General features: G+C 34.9%; 1 protein-coding gene across 4 annotated transcripts in view; it reads left to right on the top strand.

Moving 5' to 3' along the window:
• Positions 1–18,798, top strand: part of SEMA3C (semaphorin 3C) — a 177,147-nt gene extending 158,349 nt beyond the window's left edge. For all 4 annotated transcript variants that reach the window (XM_029928150.1, XM_029928139.1, XM_029928168.1 and 1 more), the window contains 3 exons: positions 9,395–9,462; positions 11,554–11,684; positions 15,937–18,798. In XM_029928150.1, the coding sequence (XP_029784010.1) occupies positions 9,395–9,462; positions 11,554–11,684; positions 15,937–16,350 (613 nt within the window). In that variant the 3' untranslated portion in view covers positions 16,351–18,798. The remainder of the gene's footprint in view (positions 1–9,394; positions 9,463–11,553; positions 11,685–15,936) is intronic.
• Positions 18,799–19,210: the final 412 nt, after the last annotated feature.

The following is a 19,210-nucleotide window of genomic DNA, read 5'->3' as shown; positions in this document are numbered from 1 at the left end:
GCACTTCTGCATGTCAAGATTGTTCTGATACTTTCATATATCATTTCAACAAATTTGTATCATGTGATGACTATTTGCCAGGCAATGTTCTAGAGCTAGGCATACAACATGAAAAACAAGAACAATAAAAAGATGAAGGTTCCTGCTTTGAGGGATAATAAAGTCTAGAGGGGGAAGACAGAAAACAAGTAAATAAGGAAGCCCTCTAGTATATCAAATAATGATAAGGTCTATGAATTTTTAAATTAAAATTTTTTTAGGTCTATGCATTTTAAAAAGACAAGGAAGGCAAATAGAAGATTTGGGAAGCAGGGAATTGCAATGTTAAATGGATGCTCAGGGGAGGTTCCACTGAGGTGTGATTTTTGAAGAAAGACTGAAGTGAGGAGGAATGGCACAAAGGCATTATCTGGGAGAATAGGAGTGGGCTGAGATCCTTTAAGAAACAGCCCTGAGACTAATAGGGCTGTGGTGGAATGAGGAAAAGGAAGGGTAGGAAGAAATGAGGCCAGAATGAAAGATGACTTAGGACTCAGTAAGTTATTGAAGGCTTTTTTTTAATTAAATATTTTAAATGTTTTATTATTGACAGAGAAACAGAGCATGAGTGGTAGAGGGCAGAGAGAGAGACACAGAATCCGATGTAGGCTCCAGGCTCTGAGCTGTCAGCACAGAGCCTGACGCGGGGCTCAAACCCATCAACCATGAGATCATGATCTGAGCCGAAGTTGGATGCTTAACTGACTGAGCCACCCAGGCGCCCCAGAAGGCTTTTGTTTATAGTGAAATGGAAAGCTCCTGAGGCCTTTTGAGCACATAAATGATATTATTTGACTTTTGGCTTGAAAAGATATCTGGTTGGGTTTGGCTGGTATTGTAGCACTGGGGTGGAAGTGGGTCGGGGGAGAGGAGGCATAAGCTGCAAGTCAGGGCAGTGCTACGATCCAGGTGAGATATAATGTGATTCGCCCAGGGATGATGGAGGTGGAGGTGAAAAAGTGGTCGGATTCTGGATGGAGCTCACAGCATCATTGGTGTATCACACGTAGGATGTTAGAAAACTAGAGTACCCAAGAATGAACCAAGTTTCAGAACTGAGCCTATGCAGTTGTAATTTCCCAAGAAAGAGAAGACTGGAAGGAGCAGGTATGTGGAGGGAAGGATGATGTTAACAGTGTCTCTGAGATACTCGATCTCCTATTCAATGAGAAATATGAATTTGGAGTACACAGGCATGGCCTGAGCTGGATAATTTGAAAGTCTTTTGTATTTATTTATTTTTTTAAATAATTATCAAATTGGTTTCCATACAACACCCAGTGCTCTTCCCTACAAGAGCCCTCCTCCATCACCACCACCTCTTTTCCCCTCCTCCCCCTTCCCCTTCAACCCTCAGTTCGTTTTCAGCATTCAATAGTCTCTCAAGTTTTGCATCCCTCTCTCTCCCCAACTCTCTTTCCCTCTTCCCCTCCCCCTGATCCTCCATTAGGTTTCTCCTGTTCTCCTGTTAGACCTATGAGTGCAAACATATGGTATCTGTCCTCCACCTGACTTAGTTCGCTTAGCATGACACCCTCAAGGTCCATCTGCTTCCCTACAAATGGCCATATGTCATTCCCTCTCATTGCCATGTAGTACTCCATTGTGTATATACACCACATCTTCTTGATCCACTCATCAGGTGATGGACATTTAGACTCTTTCCATGTTTTGGCTATTGTTGACATTGCTGCTATGAACATTGGGGTCCATGTGCTCCTATGCATCAGCATTTCTGTCTCTCTTGGGTAAATCCCCAGCAATGCTATTGCTGGGTCATAAGGGATATGGATATGGATAGTTTTTTGAGGAACCTCCACACTGCTTTCCAGAGCAGCTGCACCAGTTTACATTGCCACCAATGGTGTAGGAGGGTGCCCATCTCTCCCCACCCTCACCAGTATCTATACTTTCTTGATTTGTTCATTTTAGCCACTCTGACTGGTGTGAGGTGGTCTCTCAGTGTGGTTTTGATTTGTGTTTCCCTGATGATGAGTGATGTTGAGCATTGTTTCATGTGCCTGTTGGCCATCTGGATGTCCTCTTTGGAGAAGTGTCTGTTTATGTATTCTGCCCATTTCTTCACTGGGTTATTTGTTTTTGGGTGTGGAGTTTGGTGAGTTCCTTGTAGATTTTGGATACTTTATCTGATACGTCATTTGCAACTATCTTTTCCCATTCTGTTGGTTGCCTATTACTTTTCTTGATTGTTTCCTTTGCAATGCAGAAGCTTTTTATCTTGATGAGGTTCCAGTAGTTCATTTTTGCTTTCGTTTCCCTTGCCTTCAGGGATGTGTCATGTGGGAAATTGCTGTGGTTGAAGTCAAGGAGGTTGTTTCCTACTTTCTCCTTGAGGGTTTTGATGGTTTCCTGTCTCAATTCGGGTCCTTCATCCACTTTGAGTTTATTTTTGTGTATGGTGTAGGTGAGTGGTCTAGTTTCATTCTTCTGCATGTTGCTGTCCAGTTCTCCCAGCACCACCTGCTAAAGAGGCAGTCTTTTTTCCATTGGATACCCTTTCCTGCTTTATCAAAAATTAATTGGCCGTACATTTGTGGGCCCAGTTGTGGGTTCTCTGTTCTATTTCATTGGTCTATGTGTCTGTTTTTGTGCCAATACCATACTTTCTTGATGATGACAGCTTTGTAGTAGAGGCTAAAATCAGGATTGTGATTTCTCCCGTTTTGGTTTTCTTCTTCAGTATGACTTTGGCTATTCGGGGTCTTTTGTGGTTCCATATGAATTTGAGAAAAGTCTGTCCTAGCTTTGAGAAGAATGTTGGTGCAATTTTGATGGGGATTGCATTGAATGTGTAGATTGCTTTGGGTAGTAATGACATTTTCACAATGTTTATTCTTCTGATTTATGAACAGGGAATGTTTTTCCATTTCTTGGTGTCTTCTTCAATCTCTTTCACAAGTTTTCTATGGTTTTCATCATATAGTTCTTTTACATCCTTGGTTAGATTTACTCCTAGGTATTTTATGGTTTTCCACGCAGTCGTGAAATGGAACTGTTTCTTGATTTCTCTTTCCACTGCTTCATTATTGGTGTATAGGAATGCAACTGATTTCTGTACATTCATTTTCTACCCTGCAACTTTACTGAAAGTCTTTTCTATTTAAAGGCATGAAATGTGAAGAGAACACCCTTTCTTTCAACCAATAGTCTTTGGTATCTGTGTTCAAACACTCATGGTTTTCTGTGTTGTGTTGAGATTTAGGCAGGAAATCTATGGCCTCTTTTGATTTTTACATAGAGTTTTTGAACCTCAAAACCCTGAGATCTTCTGTTAGCACCAGACTGGAGATCTGAACTTGGACACATAGTATGAGGAAAGCAAATTCCACATGTAGTCTCAAATCAGTATTTGTAGACATTGCTGGTATTCTTCTTTACCAAACTTGTTTTGCACTCTTAATTATGTTAGAAGTTATATTTAAAAATTATTACCATAATTGTTGTAAGACAATACACTTTTCTTGACAAAGAGTTCTAGTAATTGGCATGTCTAACCCCCAGAATACAGTTTTCTGTCTGTTAAACATATTTAGTGCTAAAGGAAGCTTAAGCAATACAGTTTTTAAAAATTGTTGTTTATTTATTTTAAGAGAGAGAGAGAGAGAGAGAGAGAGAGAGAGAATGAGTGGGAGAGGGGCAGAGAGAGAGGGAGAGAGACAGAATCCTAAGCAGACTCCATTACCCTTAGCACAGACCCTGACGCAGGGCTCAAACTCGGGAACCATAAAATCATGGCCTGAGCGAAAACCAGGAACTGGATGCTCAACCAACTGAGTCACCCAGGTGCCCCAGAAACAACACACTTCCTAAGAATGAAAATGATGTGAGGATTACAAAAGGATTCTTCCCATAGTCCTTGAGGCATACTGGCCTCTCCTCTAGTGTGAAGGAATTGGAGATGACTACTCCTTCCCTACATAACTTACAGAATCTTGGCTTTGGTGAACAAGCATTTTTATTTAACAAACAAAGAATGATTCTCAAGTAAAATTCCATACTATGTATAGACTATCATTGCATATTTGAGATTTTTCTTACAAGGAAGACGTTTCTGCTGAATTATGAGGGAACTCATCTGTTCTCATACTCCCCCTCTCATTACAGGCCCAGGTATCTTTCCTAGCATGTACACTTAAAGGTGGACTCCACACTGTTATCCTAATACCACAGATCATGATCTTAATCCTTTCCTTCTAATGAAGAAAGAGCTGAAACTACCTTGGATTTTTGAATGTTACAATATCATGCCTAGTATGAAACCATGTGGCATAGGTTTGCTGTTAGAACTAATAAATGAATTCAGTAAAATTGGAGGGTACAAAATCAACATACAAAAACCTGTTTCATTTCTATACATTAATAATGAGTTATCAGAAAGAGAATTTAAGAAAACATTCCCATTTACAATTGCATCAAAAGAATAAAATACCTAGGAATAAATTTAACCAAGGACGTGAAAGACCTATACACTGAAACTACAAAAAATTGATGAAAGAAATTGAAAACACAAATAAATGGGAAGATAATTCATGTTCATGGATTGGTAGAATCACCATTCTACTCAAAGCAATCTGCAGATTCAGTGTAATCCTACCAAAATTCCAGTGGCATCTTCCACTGCGTTAGAATGAACAATACTAAAATTTCTATGCAATCACAAAAGACCCCACAAAGCCAAAGCAGTATTGAGGAAGCAGAACAAAGCTGGAGGCATCATGTTTCTTTACTTCAAACTAGATTACAAAGCTATAATAATCAAAACAATATGCTATTGTCATTAAAAAAAAAGATACATATATCCATAGAGCAGAATAGAGAGTCCAGAAATAAATCCATACAATTATGGTTAATTAATTTATAACAAAAAAAGCAAGACTATACAACAGGGAATGACAGTCTTGTCAATAAATGGTGTTGGGAAAAGTGACCAGCCACATACAAAAGAATGAAACTAGAATACTACCTTACACTATAGGTAAAACTTAACTCAAAATCACTGGGAAACTTTCTGCATGGTGCAGGAGCTTAAGAACGGCATTGTTTTCTTGCCTTAATTCCTAGAAATTCTGTACTGGGACTCTCAGGGAATAAACTCTGATGGGAGAAGTTAAAAAAAAAAAAAGACTTGAATGTAAGACCTAAAACCACAAAACTCCTAGAAGAAAACATAGGCATTAAGCTTTTTGATATAAGTCTTGGGGATGAGTTTTTACATATGACTCCAAAGCAAAGAGAACAAAAGAAAAAATAAACCAGTGGGACTATATCAAACTAAAAAATGTTTACACAGAAAGAACATCATCACCAAAAGGAAAGGTAACATACTGAATGGGAGAAAAATATTGGCAAACCATAGACCAGATAAGGGGTTAATATCCAAATCAGTAGAGGACTTATACAACTTAGTAGCAAACAAACAAACCAAACAAAAATAAAACAAAACACAAACAATTTAAAAAGTGGACAGAGCTGAATAGGCATTTTTCGAAAGAAGACATACAGATTGCCAACATGTCATGAAAAGGTGCTCAGTGTCACTAATCATCAGGGAAATGCAAATGAAAACCACAAGGAGATATCACCTCACTCACTCCTGTTAGAATAGCTATTCTCAAAAGGACAATAAATAACAAGTGTTAGAGAGGATGTGGAAGAAAGTTTTGTTGGCAAGGTAAACTAGTGCAGCCACTATGGAAAACAAGTATGGAGATTCCTCAAAAATTAAATCTAGAACTACCATACGATCCAGCAATTCCACTTCTGGGTATTTATCTAAAGATAAAAACCCCACTAATTCCAAAAGATACATACACCCCATCACATGGAAACAACCAAAGTGTCCCACAGTGGATGAATGAGTAAAGATGTGGTGTACGTACACACACACACACACACACACACACACACAGGCACACACACACACACACACACACACACACACACACACACTGGAATACCATTCAACCATAAAATAGAATGAAATCTTGCTATTTATGACATGGATGGACCTTCAGGGCATATGCTAAGCGAAATAAGTCAGGCAGAGAAAGACAAATACTGTATGATCTCACTTATATGTGGAAATTGAAAAACAACACACCACGTTCATGGACATAGACAATTGGTGGTTGCCAAAGGCGGGGTAGGGGATGGGAGAAGTAAACAAAGGGGCTCAAAATAATTAAGTTGTGGGGATGTATTGTACAGCATGGTGATTATAGTTAATAATTCTGTGTTTCATATTTGAAAGTTGATAAGCGAATATATCTTAAAAGTTCTCATTGCAAAAAAAGTTTTGTGACTGTGTATGGTGACAGATGTTACCTAGGCTTATTGTGGACATTCCATATATGTATAGCCAATCATATTGTACACCTGCAACAGATATAATATATGTCAATTATTTCTCAATTTTAAAAAAATGTAAGGAGGGAAAACATGTGTTATGGTTGAAAGAGGAAGTAGTAATCATTTAGAGAGATGAATCTCCAGCAATGTCTTAATTCTATCATAGAAAGCTAAAAAAGTTCTCTATCTACCTACCTATCTGTTATCTGTCTGTCTGTCTGTCTATCTATCTATCTATCTATCCATCTATCTAATTCTTTGACATATTCACACCCATCTTTGGCTAGGACACTGAAAGTTTCATTAAAAATATCTATATTCTCTACGTTCTCCAAATTACTTTAAAACTTAGTTAAGCATATATCACATAGGGAATGCGAACCAAGTTTGCTGAATTAACTATTTTCTAAATTCTTATATACTTTTAGTGATTAAATAGTAAGGATAAAAATGATCACTTGTATTTTCCATATTTATTTTCTTTAATGGTGTTAATTTACCTTGTTTTATTTCAATTATATTGTCTATGTATCTGGTACACAGAGACCACATGGAGAAATTCATGGGAATGAAAATCAAAAACATGTCTTTTGTATGGAAACAGAAGTACGATGAAACTTAGGACTCAGTGGACTTTATACTTTGACATAATACGGTTATTAAATATCATTGGCTCAGTAGTTTCTTTTTTTTTTAAGTTTGCTCGTAGTAAACAATCCAAGCAATTTTCCTTTTCATTCTCAAGTATTTTAAATATTTGTGCTTTTGTATCAAACATTGTAATTTAATCCCAAATGTTATTTATTCTGGATTTAGACATGCAAGTAAGAAATTTTATTCTAAGACAAGATAATCAGTTCAATCTTCAAGTAAATATCTGTTTTATATACAAGAACAAAATGACTTCATTGTTTATCTAAAGGATTAGACTCTATGGGAGAAAACATTGGTAACTTGAGCTCAAATTCCAGATCCTACATGCAATATAATATTACTCTGTCTACCAGCATGCTTTTGCAGTGCTGTATGAATGCCCTAAAGGGAATCTACAAATACGAAAAAATCTCAGAGAGCTGTCTTGCTGATCTCATCATTTAGGCCAAGACATAATAATGTTTTTCTGTATTGGAATGTCTGGAAGCTATATGCGATACCGTAAATTCAGGTTGCCCAGCGATGTAAACCATAACGTAGTGCTAGTCACAGGACAGTCAATTTAACCATTGTGAGTGATACTGCTTCTCTAGACGGCTGAAAATCACTTGTTCAGCCATAAGAACTCTCACATGGTGCTCATATAATATAGTGCTCTCCCAAGTAAATAGTGCTGTGACTTGGAATTATAGCAAATGCACTGCAGTAAAAAGCTGATATAGGAGCTATTCTAGAGTACAGCATTAATTCTATTTGCTGAGACCAGAGTGACTTTTACTAGCTTGTGTGTGTTGTAGTTGTATTAGAAATATAAAATTAAATAAGGATTGTGTGACTTTTTTGGAAAAAGAATGCATAAATGACACAAAATGTAATAGCTATATTTCCATAAATTTATGTATATAATCCATTAAATATACAAGCCACTATTTGCTTAACCTTAAAGTGATTTTTTCACTATCAATGACTTTGAGATTAGTCTCACTTTGTAAATTTGATAATCCCTTTGTGATTTTAATATATCTACTCTTTTACTGAATATTTAATTTACCTTTAAGGATAAAGTGTTAAGAGAGACTTAACAGCTAACCCAATTAAGTAATATGCTTATTTATATGTATTTCTCAGCCTGATAGTATTCACAATATTTAAAGAGAGTTTCCTTTCCTTCTCTCTTATAACAATCTTTATCCCGTGATTTATTGCTAAGAGAATTTCAGTTGCTCTATTTTGGTTTGTTTCACTATGTGATAGAATTGGAATTATGTATATATTACATTTTTATTAAATATATAACATATAGAGTCAGGAAGTTAATTAGTATTAAAATAATTAAAAGCTTTGATTTAAATAATAACCAACTTACAAAGAATGTAACTAAATTTTGAAATACTTAAGATGATGATATATTACAACTAAAATGCAGTGAGTGAACTTTGGATCATGAATAAACTTTAAAATCCATAAGGGATACATTGGAGACAATCAGGGAAATTTTACTATAAAATGTGTATTATGTGACATTATTGAATAATGTACTGTTGTTTTAAGTAGTTACTTATAAGATACATGCTAAAGTATTTAAGAGTAAAGTATTATCATGTGTGCAGCTTTTCTAAATGTTTTCATTATATGCATAAAGAGTATATATATATATAACATACTACTTGCATATGAGAAAAAATAAATATGGCAAAATATAACTATTCATGACTCTAAGTATTTCAGTGTTCATTGTATTCATCCACTTTTCTGTTGACTTGACGTTTTTCAAAGTTAAAAGAAGGAAAATTCTTATTCTAGTAAATGAACAATTTTGCTTAATTTTATATTAAACATGCATGTTCTATCTATCACTTGTCTTAGAAAAGTTTTAATAGTCTGGAAAGTGTTAGAAAGTATTGGCTCTTCTAAGAAAGCTATGTTTGTTTAAGAAAAAATAAGAAAGAAGATGCTAGTGAATTTATACTTTAGAGGTTTTCATCTTAGAAAATTTTGGCTGAATGTCTCTAAACTAAAATTTGCACTATTAATTTGGAGTGTAGCACTTACCCAGGAAATGCAAATAATAAGGGTTTTATAGCCATTTTATCACTCTTAGTAGACCGGAAGGGATGGAATTAATTCAAATTGAATATGGTTAAGTACCCATTCTATCATGAAAGTGTTGAACAGGAAATGTCAAATATCTGTGTCAGATAGCCAGACCTGTTTTCTTTTGGAAAGCTTAGGCAATTAAAATACTGTGAAATTAAACATGCAATCTTTTAAATGTAGTGTAATCAGCAATGTTAATTCTTAGTCAGTTTTATATATGTCTCTGCCCTTACAGGAGGAGCCGAAGGCAAGATGTGAGACATGGAAATCCATTGACTCAATGCAGAGGATTTAATCTAAAAGGTATTAAAAGTGAGCATTGGTCAATTTTGGTCACATTTCAGTGAGGGAAACCTCATAATAAATCCAGATCTCACGTTTTAAGGAAAGATTCACTATGAAGATTCTTGAGTTCATATATAGAAATTAAAAATTAAATGTCATTTGTATGTATAGTAAAAAAGACAATGTCCATGGACACAGATATATTGGGTATGTCAGTTGGTAGGTTTTTCATATAGATATCAGTTAGAGATTTTCCCAGCTATTATTATCTTTCTGAAGAAACAAAGCTATTGTCTTCTTAAGAAAAAAAATTTACTTTTAAGAAAATACATCATGAAGAACAAATATAATAGTACCTTGTTTGTCTGTTATTGGGGTAAATATAAACAACATAAAATTTACCATTTCTGTGACACCAAGTACATTCACATTGTTGTACCACCAGCTCATCTCTAGAACTTTTTCATCTTTCCCAAGGGAAACTCTACACCCATTAAATACTGACTCCCTAGTCCCCCGCCCCTAGCCTATGGAAGCTATCATTCTACTTTCTGTCTTTATGAATTTCACTATCCTAGTTATCTCTTATATGTGGGATCACAAAATATTTATTGTTTTGTAACTGGCTGATTTCACTTCTTCAGAGTTCATTCATGTTGACATGTATCAGGATTTTTTTCTGTTGAAAATGGAAAGTTATTCTATTGTATGCATATATTCACATTTTGTTTGTTCATTCATCTGTTGCTAGACAGTTGGATTGCTTCTGCTTTGGGCTATTGTAAATATCCTGCTCTTTTCATGGGTGTACTACAGTGCCTGGTTTTACAGTTTATAACCATTCCAATACTTTTGGCAGTCCTGCCTTACGCCTTACAAGCAATCTGACCCATTTTTTTCTGATTCTCACGTGTAGATCCCATGTTATCGTACTTTCCCAGTATACTTTCTCCCTGCTCCACATCAATCCCTGAGTGAAGCATCTTCAGGCAGAGCTCTTCTTGGCTCATGAAGGTGCTACAGACACACTGTTGCTAACAATTAGCACCAAGATTCCTATTCCTAATATTTAGCACTGTTGGCCTTTTTTTACTAAAATATGACATTCTTATTTCGAACTACACTATCGATAAGGAGAAAATTATGACACATTTTGCTTAGTTGTTCTATACATCTAACTGAGGGAATAAATCCAGGTTATCATCTCTCTGTACACTGAGTATTTTATAAATATCTGTGCCAGTTCTACTATTATTTGTTGTTAGAACTGTCTGTCAGTAGGAGTCATGGTGAATGAACATCGATGTTGGCTGTGTGTCAGAACTTGTGTTAACTGCTTTTTAAAGGATTATCTTACTTAATGTTCATGAAACTGTACTAAACGTCTGTTAATATCCCTGTTTTATGAGTGAACCGTCTGTCTATGTGTAAGCTACCACATGATTATACTAAATGGTCTTTCTAAAGTGAGAATTTCAAAGAACCTCTATGAAAGCATAAGCCATGTTTTTGAGCCAGGTAAAGTTGAGGCACAGAAAGGCCAAGTAACTTGTCTGAGGTTACACAGCCAGTGTTGGTGAAGTCAGACTTTTACTTCCAATATTTCTGAATCCAGAGATTGTGTCTTTAACCCCCACTTCCCATTGTAGACACTCTTTGCTTTCTGACTTTCCCTGAGGCTTCTGAACTTCATCTATACTACGCTGAGTATGGATGAACCTGGCTTTAACAATGCCTGGCACTTACTAACTCTTTAAGTAGGATGTGTTTCCTAATAATTCACAGCTTCAGTTTGCTAGCTAAGAAAAGCTGAGAAAACAGAATTCATAAGTATATTGTAATAATTAAAAGTTCAAAGTGATATGAAGGACATTCCTGGTATCAAGGAATTCTTGAATAAACATCAATTCCTTTATGTCTTTCTCCCCTTCCCTTTAGGTTAAACACACCAGGCAAACAATGTATGATAGTCTGCTTGATAAATGATTAAAATTGCCTTTTGGTTATTTCTACATATGATCACAATTTTATAGAGAAATAAACATTCATACAGGAGAATATGCTCTAAGTTCTATTCCTTGTCTTTCTCCTTTCATTTTTGCTTTTCAGCATATAGAAATGCAGCCGAAATTGTTCAGTATGGAGTAAAAAATAACACCACTTTCCTTGAATGTGCCCCTAAGTCTCCACAGGCATCTATCAAGTGGCTGTTACAGAAAGACAAAGACAGGAGGAAAGAGGTGAGTAACACAGCTTCGTGGCAATCAGTCAGGGCTTTGGAAAGACATTAAATCACCATCCCGTAGTGAGGTTCACATCAAATGAAAAAGAAAAGACATATGAACATCCTTTTATGTCCTTGGGATGACAAGTGCCGCTTTCTTTAAAATCCTTTGTCTGTAGAGTTGATGAATTAATTAGAAATCCTTGCTGCCTGTTCACCTCTATAATACGGCGATTGAAACAAAAGCTTGGGCACTCAATCTGGGGGTAGTGATAGGAGGAAGCATTTGTAAGAGAAACAAGATGTGTGCAAAACCAGAAGCCAAGTTCTCACACAGCAGCACCTTTGTGTGATTCATAAGATTAAAGGGAGCTTTAAAAAAATTCCATTTCCCTCAGCAAGAAATTACACTAACCTATAACTTTTATGGTAAGAAGCATTTTTCTGCTATGTAGTAATCTTTTTCCTTTGCTTTATTATCCATAACTCTAGGGTTTTGGTTAGGTGATGTATGGAATCATTGTTAATGGAAGCACTGCCTTTATTTAGTGATATGGAAAAAACAATTTTTTCAAATAGAAGGACACTGACATTAACTTTTCACTGATCGGAAAGAGCTGTTTTAAAAGGGAAACGTAAAATAGCATAGGGTGAAATATTATAAATAATGAACTCCATAATACTGATGTCATGTTGTAGTGACAAATAAGAGGAAGAAGAAAAAATATATATATAAAGCCTTCATATAGCCTAAAAGGTAATGCTATTAGCAGTGTTTGTGAAGTGTGATGGCGCAAAGGGGAAAACGGAGCCTCCCACATTTGGGTGTGTTCTGTTGTGGACGCATAAGCACTGCATGTTACGTTAATTAGGGCTTTGTGGAATGGATTCCCTCCAAAGCTATAGAACCAGACACTGTATCACAGTTAATCAAATAGATGTTGGCTCCATATGGAGGATACTTTACAACTCATACCTGCCTGTCCAGAGATGTAGGAGCTGTTTAGTCAATTGTGTGTCCCTGCCACTAGAATATTAAACCATAGGCTGACGACCACTTGCATAAGAGATTGAACTGGAGTGCCTGGAGGGCTCAGGCGGTTTAGCATCCATCTCTTGATTTCATGATCTCACAGTCCTGAGACTGAGCCCCCTGCTGGGCTGTGTGCTGGGTATGGAGCATACTTAAGATTCTCTCTCCCTCTTCTGCTGAGCGAGCTCTCTCAAAAAAAGAAAAAGTGTTTTTTTAAACCATCTGGAGAAAAGAGGAGCTAGATGAACTTCAGGGCCTCTTCTTGCCCCAGAATTCTATGATACTAAAAAAAAATTAAATATTTTTATTAATAAAAAGATGTGTTTACTTTGCTACAAAAATCTATCATCAAAAAGGACTTGAAATTTCTATAGAATAATTAATTTTAAATTCTTTAGAGTGGATATAGATGATAATAATTATTTTACATCATAACCTGAGATAGAAGTCATAATGTGTGATGATGATTATCGTACAGAAGTGAAGTTCTTAGGCTAACGCATGGCACTTGATCATGGACAGTCCTTCCTGAGAAGATCTGTGTGTAAATATGTGAGTTGGAAATCTAAAACTTAAACAGGGATTATCTAACATGAATAAAATGTTTCTCTTTAATTCACTAAAAAGTTGAATAGAGGGACGCTTGGGTTACTCAGTCGGTTAAGTGTCCAACTCTTGATTTCGGCTCAGGTCATGATCTCACAGTTTGGGTCATGGGATCGAGACCCACATCAGTCCTGGAACCTGTTTAGACTTCTTTCTTTCCCTCTCTTTCTGCCCATCCCCAATTTTACCATGTGTGTGCACTCTCTCTCTCTCTCAAAAATAATTAAACTTAAAAAATACTAAAATAAAAAGTTAAATAGAATAATATACAATGAATATAATTTACATTACTTAAAGAAAATGAGTACTACAAACTTGAATACATGCCACCAAAATTAATGATTGCAATTAAAAATGGATTGAGTTATAGATTTAATGATTGAATCTCCTTTGTGATATTTTTAATGTTTTATTTCAGAATGCCCAAGAATATAGACACTCAGTTATTACTATCTTGCTTTTTCTTCCAATCTCAAAAGCATAAGATTGCTCTAAGACTATGAAATAGTTAAGTATAATATAATTATGCAAACCTATTTTATCCATAATTTATACAGCACAGTTCTGCTCCTTCTTACTTTGGTTAAACAAACAATAATATCTTATTAAATTTAGCCTAATTCTTTCTTAATAGTTTAGGCAAACAGATGCTTAATGTTAATAATATGTAAATATTTAATTTTTTTTTTAATGTAAGACAGGGGCACCTGTGTGGCTCAGTTGGTTAAGTGTCTAACTTCAGCCTAGGTCATGATCTCGCTGTTCCCGAGTTCAATCCCCCATCAGGCTGTATGCTGACTGCTCACAGCCTGGAGCCTATTTCAGATTCTGTGTCTCCCTCTCTTTCTCTTGTCCCTCCCTAACTCATGCTCTCGCTCTCTCTCTCTCTCTCTCTCTCTCTCAAAAATAAACATTTAAAAATTTTTAAAAATGTAAGACAAATGGTAAAAGCTCATGGAGAAAAATGTAAAAGTTCATACTGAATAGCACAAAGTGAGAACTAAAAGTCCTCTTTCCCTTCACTTCAACATTTATTCATAGTTCCCAGAGTATAAAGCTACTTGGAATTATATATTCAATCATAATGTATTCCTCCAAATATTCTCCATAGTTTTCCTATTTTTATCTTTCTCCCTGATGTACACACACACACTTTAATATCAGTAAGTACATACAGAGCTAACTTATTTTTCTTAGTTACATACTGTTCCACTATATGAATATAACTTAAGGGTTTTTTAAAGCTATCTACTGCTTAGCTTATTGTTTTTCTTCTTATCAAAAACATCGTGTACATGAATATTTGCATACTTGTGACTATCTTCTAAAATAAATTCCTAGAAACATTTTATATACTTGTTATATGGATTTCTCAAATTGGCATCCAAAAGTTTTCTTAAGTTTGCACAATTGAAAAGGCTTTCTTTCCTTTTGTTTTTGTATGCATTTCTACATGATTGAAACTAATTCTGGGACACACTTAAACTTTAAAAATTAAGTTAACATCAAAACTTTAATTTCTGTATTTCAGTCCTTCTTCCTGACCTCCCTCTTCTAGGTCTGTTCTATTATCTGTATTTTAGTTATATACTTTGCCTTTTTCTGTTACTGTGTGAGGCTTACTTTTTATCTAAAACAATCTGTTTGATTTTATTTCATTAATAATAAAATACATATTTACAAAGAAATTTACCATTTAGAAAAACATTGTACATGCATTCCATTATTTTGATTTGGGTCAGGTGTTTTGTTTTGTTCTTCAGTGAAAGAACATTCAGGAGTGTTTATGTCAAGGAGCTTCTTACCACTTAAGTTTTTAGTCTGTTGGCCATACTATAGCTAGAACTTTAAGAAAGATGGATTTCATGCATTTAACTAGTATCCAGCAAATGGCAGTTTTCCAGGATAAGCCTGTCATTAAATGTTAACCTCCTAGCTTTGTAATTCCTTTCCTTGGCAAGTAAAACCATTAAAAGACAGGAGATGATGGCATTTCAGGTTACTTTTGGTCATTCTTCAATTTGGGATCGTTGGAAAAACCCAGGTTAGTGTTCAAAACTCAGCTTCTGCTTATATGATTTTTTTTTTGAGTTGTCTTAGTGCTTCAATAAAATAATGAACTGTTTCATTTTTTAGTTAGGAGAATATTCATTCATTGAAAAATGATAAAATTCAACCATTTAACTGCAGCTGAATGATTTTACTAATGAGAGTTTTTTGTTACAATTAAGGGCAAGCACTTCAGGATGAAATAGATATTTTAAATTATCTGTGAATTTTATTTATGTATGTTTACTGTGATTCATATTCCCAAAGCAACCAAAACTCTGTGCTTATTAGTGGAGAAACTATTTCCATCCCAAAGGAATGAACTTTCAGCTGTTTTTAGCAATGTGTGTTTCACCCTCTCTTCCATATATTCTAATAGCCTCAGTGCTCTTAAGACAACTACTCCTGGAAAAATAGGCAATGGAACTGACCAAAACTTTATGTTCACTAAGAAGGAAGCTAATCAGTACTCAATGCTTTGGCCAAACTTGAGAGTTCAGTGATAACTCTGTATATGTTAATCATGTCTTTGTAGAAGACACCGAGTTGGGTCTAGATCGTTGATGAGTCTCTCTTTTAGGTGAAGCTGAATGAACGAATCATAGCCACTTCACAAGGACTTCTGATCCGCTCTGTTCAGGACTCTGACCAAGGACTTTACCACTGCATTGCAACAGAAAACAGCTTCAAGCAGACCATAGCCAAGATCAACTTTAAAGTTTTAGATTCTGAAATGGTGGCTGTTGTGACAGACAAATGGTCCCCATGGACCTGGGCCAGCTCGGTGAGAGCGTTACCCTTCCACCCGAAGGATATCATGGGGGCATTCACGCACTCAGAAATGCAGATGATTAATCAGTACTGCAAAGACACTCGGCAGCAACACCAACATGGAGAAGAATCCCAGAAGACAAGAGGGGACTATGGCAAGTTAAAAGCTCTCATCAATAGCCGGAAAAGTAGAAACAGGAGGAATCAGTTGCCAGAGTCATAGTGTTCTCTTTCTTACTTGGGGCTTATGCTTCCAATAAAGAATGGTCTGTCTTCAATGATCAGTGTTTGAGCAAAGAATTTACCCTTGAGCAAAAAATTTACCCATGGGAAATTCCTGATAAATGTGGTTACTCACTCCCAAAGTGAATATTACATGAACTGAAATGAGCATGCATTTTCTTGTATGATATTGACTAGCACTAGACATGTCATGGTCCTCATGGTGCATATAAATATTTAAGTTAACCCAGATTTTATTTATGTCTTTATTTACTTTTTCTTCAAAATCAATATGGTGGCTATAAAACTAAAATTGTTACATCCCTTAATTGAATGAGGGCCATAACCCTGTGATCTTCCTTCCTTGCATTAATGGTTTAGATTTGGAATTGTCAGTAATTTTATATATGAGAAAAAATGCCAAGTTCAAAACTTTTACATTGTAAAGGTTGTATAAATACATGTGATAGAGTAGTTCTCAAAAGTAATATGGAATGGATACAAGTCAAGGAAGAGAGCATCTAAAAATTGCATAAAGCATGGCGATTCATAAAGAAAAAATGAGTTTATTTTCTTCCAGTGAAATGTATTATTTTTTATCATAAAAATGGTCATTTCCTGATATCTGTTATTGATTTTTGTGGGTTTTGTTTTAGGAAGATAATATAAATGACCCTCACCATAAACCTCTTTGATTGGAGTTCTGTCAGTGAAGCATTTAAGTTTATATTCTTATGCTATCACCTTCCAAACGAAAGCACTTTTTCTTGGAAGTTATTTAAGTTATTATAGATTCAGAGAATATAATCTTACACTGTTTAATTAATTACTGTATATGCTATAACTTTCTAGTCTGCATGGCACAATGAACAATAGAAGAAGAAAATATGAAATACCGTACTTGTATATGAGAGGTGAAACTGTCTAAAATGGGGAAAAATAAAGTAAGGAATGCAATTTTATGAAGAGCTGTTTATAAAAAATATAACTAGTTTTCAACATCAGTGATTAATATCAATAATTAACTCTCACATTTTTTTGGTTTACCAACCTCAGAAATCATACAGATTTTAGGTCACCAATTTATTATTTTTTTAAATTATCTTTTGTGTGTGCTGCAGAGGTGCTCATTTTGTGGAGAAATGAAAAAAATTCAAATATGAACGAAAATAGATATACTTTCTTTAAAAGAATGCTGGTGCTTATGTACACTGGTATATAAAGACAAATCTGGTAAATTCTACATGAATAAAATAACTTTCTTCTAATTGCAAGTTTGGATCATTTCATTAGAATAATTTATTTTTGGACATTTTATTCCAAATAGCAATTAGATGGGAGAAATATGAGAAATGTCTATTGTTATATTTCCTTTAAAAACACAACTTTTGCTTTTTTATATTATTTACTTTGCAAGAAATGTTCATGTATCCAGGTGCAAATAGAAATTGCATCATATACCTTTTCAAAACCTAGTACAAAATTTTACTTATAGTTTACTGTCCACAAAGAAGTTAAGATCTATTTATTACCTTTTTAAGCACCACAGTATAAAAGCATGAACGAAAATCATTGTCAAAATGAATGCGATCATTGATCAGAATCTAAGAATATGATTTCTTAGTTAAGTGGTGGAACCTATGCTATTATAAGAGGAGGTTCCAGTGAGGGAAACACTGTGGTTAAAATACACAACACAAATAATGTTCCTTCAAAAATAAGCTAATAAATATGAGCTGTTTTCCAAATGGGTATGATTCTAAACTGCTAGAGCAGTTTATTATACAAATATTTTACCTGCTTAAAGAATATAATTGAACTTCTTTATTTCTTCTCTATGTGCAAAAATAGAAATGCGCGTCACTGGAAACCCAAAACCATCTTCAGTGTTTATGGCCGTTCGATTCTATGTACAGAGATTAAAGTACAATTGTTCTAGAGTCAGAGGATAGGGTAACTACACAGGTCCCCTTGCTTCATGTAAACCCAGGCTGATAGACAATAAGGGTGTTTAGTTTTATAATATTATTTGTGCTATTTAATACCTTCTCCTTTGAACATTATTCAATTGTATATACTTTTATTACTTTTCTTTTAAAATGATAGAAATTCTTGAACATAACTGCCAAATATAAAGAAAATTTTCTTAAAAAGTATTGTCAACAGATTCTGAATATTGGTGGTCAATTAGTTTTATTTTGTGTTTGACATTTCAATGACTTAATATGTTTTCCATTTGTAATGTACATAAAATTTCCTAGGAATGCACTTTCTTCAAAGTGTAGGTTTGTGAATAGATTTTAGCATGATGAAACTGTCATTACGGTGAATGTTCACTCTGTGAGAAAACAAACTCAATATACTCAATATAGTTAGTACATTAATATTTAATTAGACATTGAAGAAATCATTTGCCTGGCAAAATAAAACATGTTGAATTCTCAAAAAAGGTCTTAACTTTTTTTTTAATTATTATTTTTTTAATTTACATCAAAGTTAGCATATAGTGCTATAATGATTTCACGGGTAGATTTCCAGTGATTCATCCTCTATGTGTAATACTCAGTGCTAATACTAATGAGTGTCTTCCCTTATGCTCCTTACCCACTGACACCATCCACTGCCCACAACCACTCCAGCAACCCTCACTTTGTTCTTTGTATTTAAGAGTCTCTCATGTTTTGTCTCCCTCCTTGTTTTTATATTATTGTTGCTTCCTTTCCCTTATGTTCAGCTGTCTTATATCTTAAATTCCTCCTGTGAGTGAAGTCATATGATACTTGTCTTTCCCTGACTGGCTAATTTCAGTTAACATAATACACTCTAGTTCCATCTACGTAGTAGCAAATGGCAAGATGGCA

This window comes from Suricata suricatta, chromosome 2 (genome assembly GCF_006229205.1).
Source record: "Suricata suricatta isolate VVHF042 chromosome 2, meerkat_22Aug2017_6uvM2_HiC, whole genome shotgun sequence".
Taxonomy (NCBI): domain Eukaryota; kingdom Metazoa; phylum Chordata; class Mammalia; order Carnivora; family Herpestidae; genus Suricata; species Suricata suricatta.
The sequence above is the reverse complement of the archived record's forward strand: the minus strand, read 5'-3'. Positions and strand labels throughout refer to the sequence as shown.